This window comes from Pseudoliparis swirei, chromosome 15, assembly GCF_029220125.1.
Source record: "Pseudoliparis swirei isolate HS2019 ecotype Mariana Trench chromosome 15, NWPU_hadal_v1, whole genome shotgun sequence".
Taxonomy (NCBI): domain Eukaryota; kingdom Metazoa; phylum Chordata; class Actinopteri; order Perciformes; family Liparidae; genus Pseudoliparis; species Pseudoliparis swirei.
In genome coordinates, this window is record NC_079402.1 from 17357358 (window position 1) to 17368758 (window position 11401).

At 41.6% G+C, this 11401-nt stretch overlaps 1 protein-coding gene across 1 annotated transcript; it reads right to left on the bottom strand.

Moving 5' to 3' along the window:
- Positions 1-3156: 3156 nt before the first annotated feature.
- Positions 3157-9701, bottom strand: zgc:73226 (uncharacterized protein LOC402792 homolog). Its single transcript, XM_056432639.1, has 6 exons — positions 9544-9701; positions 6045-6195; positions 5726-5807; positions 5174-5247; positions 3978-4124; positions 3157-3830 (listed from the first exon to the last, which is right to left on the bottom strand). Exons 1-6 carry the CDS (start codon positions 9584-9586, stop codon positions 3782-3784), a joined length of 546 nt encoding a protein of 181 aa, XP_056288614.1. The 5' UTR covers positions 9587-9701; the 3' UTR covers positions 3157-3781.
- Positions 9702-11401: the final 1700 nt, after the last annotated feature.

An 11401-nucleotide genomic window follows, 5' to 3' on the forward strand; every position in this document is an offset into this window, starting at 1 on the left:
TTGTCACACACACCAGAATGTCATCATTTAACTGAAACCCTCAACTGCAAACATATACAACATAAATCTATTATTCAGAGTGAAGGATGAGGAATGGACACCTCCTGAGCACATACACACATCTCACCTCGCGACTGAGTATTTCCTGTTATTCCATATTGTGTCAAATTGATGCCAAACATGAACTTGTAACTATGCATAGTTTACACGTGGGCGTCCGTGAATGTAAACCAGGTGCTCCGCCAACACGGGCCGGGAGTTGCATCGTCAGCTCGGCGTACCTAGAAGTATCTTAACGAGCTCAGCAGGAGCGCGAATGGCTGACACGCTCATTGGGTTTGGGCGGGCGACAAAGTGGCACGTTGACGTTCTGAAGGCGGCGCAGCAGCAAAAAAAAACCTCTGTTTGCTTCTCAAGTCATTTGTTCCAGATCTGAGCTACTTTCATGAGGAAACAGCTTCCTGGTTTATGGGAGAACCACTAAAATGTAAAATCCTTGACTGGTCAAGCAGCAGCTTATTGTTAAAAAAAAGGGGAAAAAAGGAGACGGCTGCTTTATGATAGCCAGAGTGAAGAGCAGTTCGAACCAAACTGACCAAGCATGGAAAAGTTTGAACTAGAGGAGGGGTCAAATACTCAGGGGCCGGATTTGTGTTTTCAGGGAAATGCAAATATAGATGCAGGGTGGAGTTTATACATTTACAAGTAAAAGATAATCAAGGGGGTGCCGGGGTTGCTTTTCTTTTTCTGTTTTTTTGGGGGGTATGTTTGTTTTTATTTATATCATTGTGTCCTGTTGTGTGTGCATATAAATATATATACATATATTTGATATTTTATTTAGGTTTTTACAAAAATAAAACCCTTAAAAGTAAGACTGCATAATAATAATAAAAAATAAAAATAATTAAAATTAAAGTAAAAATGTCATTTTTTCATAATTATTTCTTAATATAACAATGTTGTATCTATCTAGGTGTATATATATATATATATTTGTATGTTTATGTCTGACATTTTTGTATTATTTTATGTTAATATTAGGGCTGTCAGCGTTAACGCGTTAATCTATGCGATTAATTTAGCCGCGTTAACGCACTAAAATATTTTAACGCAATTAACGCACGTTTTTTTTTTTTTTTTTTTTAAAACCGCGGCAGTACGGTTTGACACTGTTTCCGTTTTTAAAACAATCATTTCTCCGCGAAAATAAGGAGCAGAAATCAGTTTAAACTCGTGGATGAATCAGTCGGGTTTCCTCCTGCTCCTCCTTCCTCCCGCCTCTGAGACACAGAGGCACAGAGGGGCGACGTGTCGGGTGACGCGGCGCGGAAAGAACGCGACACACGAAACCTTCAACGTGATTGGTCAATCCGTTTGTCTGTCAACATTTCGGGAGAAAAAAAACCAATGAACACTCAGTAAATCACAAAGGACCTCCCACCTCACAGGTTTGGCTCATTTAGCAGCCTGTCAGTCAGAGAACCAGAGGACACGGCGCGAGGACAATGAGGCTCATTTCAGAGCTGAGATTGTTCTGGAATGTTTGATGTATAACACGTGGGGGTGTGTCACATGCAAAAGACTTTAAACGGTGAATTTAATTTATTTTGTAAAATGTATAAAATGCCCCCAGCCTCCAGAGGGTTAACGTGACATATTTGAATGTCAGTCAGTTCCCAAGGCCACTGGTTCTGCTGCTGTTCAATGTTAAAGATGACAGGACCAATGGGGTCTCAATATATTTTTTTTTTTTACTAATCTGATGTTTCACTGAAGAAACAATTTATCATCCACGATATTAAATACCTCGCTGGCACTTTATATGTAGGAGCTTCTTTGAAAACACAGCTCTGTGTGAAGTTTTGTCTTTAAAAAGAAGGGAAACACTTTTAACCCTTGTGTTGCCTTCGGGTCATTTTGACCCGATTAAATATTTAACCTCCCCGCCTTTGGGTCATTTTGACCCGATTCAATGTTTCACCCTCCTGTTACCTTTATATTTACTAACATATTTTACCCTTTGGGTTCAATTTGACGCCAGCAATTAAAACCTCCAGAAAATTATTAGAATTAATATTGTTTTCCAAGTTTAAGTGTGAGGCACTTTATGTTTGTTTGTTGACTACCGAAGAACACCGACATTAAACATTGAATGGGGTCAAATTAACCCGGGCAGGGGGGGAGGGTGTTGATTGGGTCAAAAAATGAAGGCAACACAAGTTAAGGTGAATTTAATTTTTTTTGTAAAATGTATAAAATGAGCCCAGCCTCCAGAGGGTTAACGTGACATATTTGAATGTCAGTCAGTTATCAAGGCCACTGGTTCTGCTGTTGTTCAATGTTAAAGATGACAGGACCAATGGGGTCTCAATATATATATATATTTTTACTAATCTGATGTTTCACTGAAGAAACAATTTATCATCCACGATATTAAATACCTCGCTGGCACTTTATAGGTAGGAGCCTCTTTGAAACACAGCTCTGTGTGAAGTTTGGTCTTTAAAAAGAATGAACTTTTAACTTTTAACTTTTAATTGCGATTAATCTCGATTAATTAATCGCAATTTCAAAGTGTGCGATTAATTAGTTAATTTTTTTTAATCGATTGACAGCCCTAGTTAATATGTCTGAATGAATAAAAAATGACAAAAGAGTGAAAAAAAAAAAGAGGAAAGAAAACGATTTTCTGGAGGTAAGGAATGGCGAAGGCAGATGGAAAGAGACAGGCATGGTGTGATGTCATGTTAGAAACGAGGAAAAGCCTTTCGTGGCTGGAGACCAGGGGCAAAGAAACAAGTGAAATGCACATCAAAGAGCGTATCAGGGTGAAGCGAGTGACTCTTCAGTGATTTACCTCGTGGGGAAAAGGAAATAAATTCTAACCAGATGCTGTGTTTCATTTGCATGATGGAAACAACGTGTTTCCTTTTGTTGTAGTTTGTAGGATTGCCTGCACATCATCTCCAAACCAAAAACTAAAAATACATAGTAGACATACAGAATCAATTACAAGCCCAAGCTTGAATCAGTAAATCTTGCTAAAAAGTGCTTCACTTTCCCTGCGTTCGTTAAACGAGAGGAACATGTGTCTGGCGAACACTGCCAGGACGAGACTGGAAGAGAAGAATAAAAAAAGACCCGAGAGGCACGTTAAAGGTTTTTTGAGGAGTGAAGTTTAATGGGGTCGTGATTGTCTTTGTCGGTGGTCAAATATTTAATTGGTTTACGGGATAAAAAGCACAAGCAGAGCCAACTGAGAGTCTCGATACAGCATCGGGGCCGGATGCACCCAGAGCTCGGTGCTATGGAGATTCATTCCGACTGAGGACACTTTGGGTTTTTTGAAGGTTGCGTAAAAGTCTACCACATCTTATCTTTCTCACTGTTCCCAAATCACCAGATTCATCTCCTCCAATCCAAAAGGGATTTCTTGTTCCAGCTGGCTAAAACTATCTCTCTCCTTTCTCTTGTATCTGTGCAATCTCTCCTCTCTGATAACGCTGGCTGAGATCAGTGTTGTTCTCCAGGAGTAAAAATGACCTCAGTCTGACTCATTGGTCCGGGTTCTCTACGACATGCAGAGGCAGAGGGAGAGAGAGAGAGGCGTGCTGGCAGAGTGCTGCTGGGTAGACAGATGGAGAGAGAGAGAGAGAGAGACAGGCAGGGTCCTAAGGTTGCCCCGTGACGGAGGAGGAAGGAGGCATATTAGTGCGCTAGCAGTCCGACATTAATGGCCGGGCTGTTAGCGATGGGGGACGGCGGGCAGCGGCCGACGTCACAGCGTGCTCGACGTCGAAGAGGCCAAATGCTTTCCAATGTAGATCCTAAAAAGAGAAAGGAAGGAAGAGAGAGTCGATCATTTGCTAAACCCCTCCCCCAAACAACAGTCGTCCAATCATAGCTCAGCAACTAAAACTTGCTTCTGCAGGCCTGTCGTGTTTGGGGTTCCTCGATATGTCTTTGTGTCTCACCCGACTCCGAGCGTGAGCAGGTGGGACGACAGCAGAGAGGGAACAAGGATGAGGAGAACGTTGGAGGAGAAGATTCCCCTCTTCATCACCTCCGTCTTCCTCACGCTGAGGGAGCCTTGCTGCTTCGGGTGCTGAAACACAAACTCTCTGCAGAGACGGGCCAAGGGAGAAGAGGAACACAAAACGCAAAAATAAAAGGAGATAATGAGAACAAGAGAGAGAGAGAGAGAGAGGTTGCAAAGTAGAGAGCATTAAGAGCTGCTACCTGTCAAATAGATGTATTGAAATGCAGAGGATTAAACGTTTCACGTGGCAGCGTTAAATAAAGCTCCTCAACAGTATAATGCATAAACAACATTTAAGACACAGTATTTGAACAAGCTGTCAAAGTTAAACTTAAGAGACCCGGTGACGGAGAGAATAAATATCACTGCACTAATAAACAGTGACAGCACGTGATAAAATAATAAACATGACCCAATAAAAAACCACACAATTGTTGTTTTGTACCAGTTAAAGTTGAAAAGTGCTGTATTTGGATATATTGAACACGTACATGTATTCAAACCTCTCTCACTTTGTTCTGCTTCACTTTTTCAAAGTCAAACTTTGCAGAGAGAATGTTCACATATGTTCATTTGATTTGTGAGAGTTTTAAACTTTTCAACTGCCTCATTACAAACATATAATCATCCTGGAAGTGCTGTTTTTTCATTTCGGACCTGAAATGTTTATATTTTCTCTGTGTGCCATGTTCATATACTCTTACCTAGTAACATAGACTGATTTGTACACATCTGAACAAAATAAAAACATTTTTAAAAGGGTAAAAATGTAAAAGTTATTAAAATAGCCCTAGTGGTTGCAGAGATACCGTCTTTTTATTTTGGGTCTGCAATTTTCGGAGCAGAGGCCTAAAAATAGCTTGGTGCTTAAAAGGTTAAACAAACCAGATACAATATGCTGATTAGTGTGTTTTAGAGGTGTTGGGAGGCAGAGAGAGCTAGACTAGCGGTTTCCCCTGATTTCACTCGTGATGCTAAGCTAAGCTAATTGCCTCCAGCTCCATATGCACTGACGTCAGGAAAGTACAGATCTTTTTAAACTGTGTAACACCTATATGTCTTTGCAAGTGCTTCCAAATTACTGTAATAACTTCAGGATGTAGTAATACCAAAAAAGTGAACTTCACTTACTTCGGTGGCATATTTTCCGGTCTGCTGGACCAGTCCCACACCCAGTCCGTGTCGACCCGCCGCTCAGCTTCCTCCTGCCACATGCAGAAGGGATCAGATGAGGTGCAGCAGGAGAACATCCAGACAGCGAGAGTGACTTTCACCTGAAAAACCTCAACATGTGCACATGACATCAACCTGAGTCTGAACAGAAGTCTTAGAAATCTCAGAGGGGAAAACTCAAAGAACAAAATACAAAACTTTGTCCATGAGGTAGATGACCTATCTCAAGCTAATCTCTGCCAGCTGAGTGTTACACTTTAATAAAAGGGGAAAGGAGTGGCAGGAAAGTAGAAAATAAAAAGGTTATTTGGTAAGTGGAGGACAACAATGTAATATAACTGGTATTAAAAGTATATTTGAGTTGTATTTAATGGACTTTAAAAAATAAACCACCAGTGAGGTCATTTCACATTTTAATATCTGCATTTTTCTGATTTATCTGTTATGGATTTAAGATTACAAAATCTCATGGATATTAACGTCACGCGCTCGTGTCCATGATGAATATACCTGGATGGTGATGCAGTCACTGTCATGCTCACTCGTGGGTCTCGGGGAACCGGGGGACTGTGGAGACCCCTCCCGTGTAGGACTGAGGACCACAAACAGACATTTATAATGTGGGTTTAATCACAAGATATTGTCAGACTGCAATTTCTGTGAAAACAAAGAAACAAACGAGGAATAAGTAAATACATGTTGTGAAAAACAAGCAAAGTTCCAGTGAGCACAGAATGAAACTCATTATTCGTGCAGCTCGCTGTGCAGCTCAACCCCCCAAACGACTAAACACACATACAAAAAACCCACAAACACACTGCACCATTACCTGTCTCTGCTCCTCTCACACTCCATCTGCGCCTCCAGAAGGATCCTCTCCAGCTCCCCCTGCAGGCCGGAGGAGGCGCTGCCCTGCGGCCCTGTGGGGCTCTCCCTGCGGCCCGCGGCTGCACTCGGCTCCTCCAGCTCGACCCAGGAGCCTGATGAGGAAACAACGAGCAGCAGAGAGTCGGCGATGGCGCCCTGGCAGACAGAGAGGAGGCAGACAGAGAGGAGGCTTCATGCACATGTGGCGCACTGCAACGAGCCCGAAGAGGAGCGGACGGGAGGAGGGGAGACACGTCTATCGCCTCATCATGTGGTGGTGAGTCACATTGGGTTTGCAATACATTCTAGACTTGTCACTGGGAATAAAATTGCGATAAAAAATAAAATTAAATGCAGTTTCATTCATTAATAGAATGTCTTTTTTAATGTTCTGTGACTTGCAAACAAAAACTGGATAGGAATTAAGTACAAAAATCAACTGAATTGTAATATATCAATCAAACTTGTATTACAGATTCACGGTCCTGAGAGTACAAAACATTAAAATATAATAAAATACATACAAAACCACAAGTAAAAAACTACCAATTATTTTCCTTCTGTCAAGCTGCAGCGTGGAGCGGTCAGCGAGTGGCCAGGTGTGTGTGTGGACATGTGGGGGCTAATGCAGCACCGCGGAGGACCCAACGTGACATGACCGGCGAGAGACGATGAACGCAACATGGATGTGCAGCTGGACCACCCACACACACACACACACACACACACACACACACACACACACACACACACACACACACACACACACACACACACACACACACACACACACACACACACACACACACACACACACACACACACACACACACACACACACACAATATCTTATTCCTGTGAGAGATTAGCCATCCACCCTCTGCCTTCCTCCTCTTGATTTTCTCTTGTCATGATGTGTTTCCCTCCATGGCACAGGCAGCTTTTACAAAATATCAACACCTCATCTATCTTCCCGACTCTAATCCTCACTTTACACAGGTTGGTGGGCACAGAGATAGAGGAAGGGGCGAGCAGGGGAACTGTGCCCTCGTTTTGTATTTATTTATTTGTGCAGAGGGCAGTTATGACAAAACAACTGCCGTGTTGCCCGACGTATCTGTCATCGTTCTGCAGCACCGAATCAGTTTCTTCATCGGTGACGCTGCCATATCAGCTTCATGTAATGTGGACAAGAGCGGGACGCTAAAAGCATCAATGAACTGCAGCACAACAGGCTTGTTTCTGATTCGCTGAATGTCTGCTCCCAGTTTAGGGTGAGAGCGGAAATGTCAAAGGACAGGGAGGGGACAAGGTGTGTGTGTATGTGTGTGTGTGTGTGTGTGTGTGTGGGGGGGGTTATGTCTTCTATGCTTTCTGCTGGAGGGACATGGTATTGTGGGATATTAAGATAGTTTCACCTTTTTCAATAAATTGAATAATTACATCCGAAAAATACATTTTATGTGAAGTTACAAAGCTGCATTTTGTGAAATTAGTTGTCATGCATCTGTTTTAGGGTTATTTGGGAGTTTTTCCTGATCCGATGTGAGGTTTTGGGGCAGGGATGTCTATGTGTACAGATTGTAAAGCACTCTGAGACAAATTTGTAATTTGTGAAATTGGGCTATACAAATAAACTGAATTGAATTGAATTGTTTTAAGGACATTTTCAATTTGAGGATAAAAATAAATAATGCTGATGATGAAAATTTTAAAACAAAGGGTGCCTTATTTAATGGCCCTGGACTTGAGAATCCCAGTGAGGTCACCGACTATTTAACAGCTGCAGACATTCAGAGAGCAGAGCCTGCGCTCTGGGTGTGAGACACTACACAGACACACACACTTCAAATGTGCCACATTTGGATGGAAACTGTTCATTTTGTAGCCCTGAGTTATTAATACAGCGCAGCTGCAATTCTCTGTAAACCCATTTGTCATTTTCTTGGCAATTACTCTAATATGCAATTCAGACAGTGTAAATATTTTTGTTCCATTGACATATTAAACTGGGTATTACACATACCTTATTGTATATATATATATATATATATATATTGATGTGTGTGTGTGTTTGTGTGTCAGCTGATTAGTAAGAATACATTGCTTTATAGAAATGGAGGTATTTGCACCATGACATGATAAGTGGACCGAACACTGAAGATGATTTTACAACTTTAAAATGTCCCACTAACTATATCTGTCATAATTATTGGAACAACAACAACAACAACCTCCCCTAAAGGATTATTGTCAGAATTGATTGTTAAGTGTAAATAGATATACAATCTGAATTTAAATGTCCAAATATTGATATCAGCATTGGCCTTAAAAGCTCTCTGTTGGTTGCAATAGTGATCAATAACCAATAACCCTGTCTTGCCCTCTCATACAGCCCCTTAGTGTCCAGATCCCATGACATTACCCAGCATCCTCTGTGCCAAGCAATGTGCACGCGCCAGCTGTAAGCTCAGGACATCTCCACATCTTAATTGGTTTACAGGGACACACACAGGTGAGTCAGGGAATCCGTTTACACGGTGACGTGTCAGTGGCGGCAACAACAACAACAACAACTAGAATGGGCACTCGGTAGAGCGCATACCTTCGCATATCACAAGATTGGGCATTGAATTATGAACATTTTGGCATTAGTTGCATGCCAATTGGACAAAAATGTATCGTGCTATGGTAAAAAAAGAGTTTGACCTTTCCATGACCTTGACATTGACCTTTGACCCGATTGATCCCAAAATCTAATCAAATGGTCCCCGGATAATAACCAATCATCCCACCAAATTTCATGTGATTCAAGAACATTTTGACCTGTTCATGACCTTTGACCTTGACCTTTGACCCGATCGATCCCAAAATCTAGTCAACTGGTCCCCGGATAATAAACAATCATCCCACCAAATTTCATGCGATTCGGTTAAATACTTTTTGAGTTCTGCGAAAGATTTTGACCTGTTCATGACCTTTGACCTTTGACCCGATCGATCCCAAAATCTAATCAACTGGTCCCCGGATAATAAACAATCATCCCACCAAATTTCATGCGATTCGGTTCAATACTTTTTGAGATTTGCGAATAACACGCATACAAATAAATAAATAAATAAATAAATACACGGCGATCAAAACATAACCTTCCGGCATTTTCAATGCGAAGGTAACAACAACAACAACAACAACAACAACAACAACAACGCAGATTACCCCGGCAGTGTTTTCTTCTCTTCTCCGCGTCCTCTCTCACCTGCTGGCACTGTGACGCATTCGCGGCGTCATGTCTGCATCGATGAAATGACGTAATTGTGTTGATATTTGCGATTTGGAAATTAAATCGATCTGCACGCACACTCACACACACCGGCTTCCGTAAGGATCTCGGTTAGCTGTTTTCTGCACGTGGCCGTGAAGGCAGATCAATCCGCGTCTCATGGAGCACCGTCACTCACCGTAGAGTCGGTCCTCCGGTGTCTGCGAGCCGGACAGAGACATGCCTGATCTCCGGGGGTCTGGACAGAGAGTCACGGAGCTCGGAGAGACGAGGTGGCAGAGCTCGAGCACGTGCGGATGGGCTTCTGCCTCCTCGCGCGTTCCTCTGTCACTCTTGAGTTTGTTGTCGTCTGAAAGAGAAACCGGGCACCGATAACCGCCCCCCCCTTCAGCATCCTCTCCTCCCTCCCCATCCTCGTTTCCCACGTGCCAGCAGCTGAAGAGATAAACAAGCTCAGCAGGTCAAAAGACACAACAACAACAAGGCGCGTGACGCAGCGGCGGCCGCGTGCCCTAAAAAGAAGAAACCCTTAGCCTACCATTATTTTTGTAATTTATTGAATTATCCATAAAATTATTATACGGAAGAAAGTTTTAACTTTTGCGTGAGTTGACATGAAGTTGACATGATTACAGATTATATAATTACACAAGAGAGACAGAAGTGACGTCATCTTGACTTCAGGCTCAGGCCCCTGCTGGAAAACGACATACTCAAAATAAATATTTCTGCAACTGCATCCCATTTGAATAATCTCGCGATCACGATGAAGGTAACACTGAACACTGATGCTAATAAAACGAAGCAGAGCAAAGTTAGAGGTTTTTTAGGAAAGGCATGATCTAAATTGGCCTTTTGGGTCAGACATTTGGCTTTTAAAAGTAAAGTAATTTTTTTATATTCTTTATTTGCTGGTTCAGTGAGTTTTGGTACTTTTTGTTGGAATCTGGAGTCTCAGCTTCCACGATAACATTGTTTGTGTGGTGTGAAGTAGCAACATGCATCAAGTTATCATGAGCTAATGCAAACTTTTGGGTTTCCAGCTTTAAAACAATCCCTCCGACTGGTGTGTATCCTTTCTATGAGGTAATAAAGCAGTTACAGATGTCCGTCGAAAAACACTTAATTCATCAAGTTTAGGATTATGAATTATACATGGTAAGACTTACTAACATGATATATGGGTTTTCTTTTTTCCAAAGGGTTATTGGTTTAAATGTGTGTCAAATAATAACTATCGAAAAATATGAGTCAAAGCTCCTGCTGGATAACAAACACCAGCAGTAACCACTTCCGCTCATTTGATGAAGCAACCGTTTGGAAACAACAACTTGCATATTCCCAGAATATCACGGCCTCAGTCTCCTCAATAACAACAACGGCCCGGTTCAGATTCATGATCTCAAAATCACATTTTTAAAAACTTTAAATAAATATAAACCAAAAGCTTTTGAACTATTTTGCACCGTGACGTCCTGTAACAATCCGTAAATACCTGAAGTGAACTTCCTCAGAATTTGTGAGAATTTGTGTTTTAAAAAGAGTGAAGACATTTTATCTTCTTTTCCTCCAGTTCCAGTCAGCTGACCTTCCTCTGTCGCCCCAGTGACTGTTGATTGCTCATTACCTTCACCTGCCCTCAGCCCCTCCTCTGTCTCCCTGATTGCTTGTTCCCTACACCTGTGGTCCACCCCCCCCCCCCCCCCCGCCATATATATACTCCTATTATTTCCCTTGTCCCCTGTCAGATTGTTGTAATTGATACCTGTTGTTTAGGCCATATATATAAATATATATATATATACATAATTATAATCATCACAGGTATCGAATAGTTGATACTGAACACCTACAATATTACACTGTTACCTGAAAAAATATCAAATCAAGGAATTTTACAACATATTTAAAAATTAAATATATTTTATTTTAGCCCGCTAATCCAGGGATGTCTATGCAACATTTTCTAATTAAAGATCTTTCTAGTGGGCCGCAGATATAAAGTCAAATTATTAAGGCTATTGCCAACATTTAGG

Coding starts and splice junctions, on each gene's coding strand:
- zgc:73226 (XM_056432639.1), bottom strand. CDS start 9,586: ATGTCTCTGTCCGGCTCGCAGACACCGGAGGACCGACTCTACG. Junction 5,808..6,044: donor TGTGAGAGGAGCAGAGACAG/GTAATGGTGCAG, acceptor TGTGGTCCTCAG/TCCTACACGGGAGGGGTCTC. Junction 5,248..5,725: donor GTGACTGCATCACCATCCAG/GTATATTCATCA, acceptor TGCATGTGGCAG/GAGGAAGCTGAGCGGCGGGT.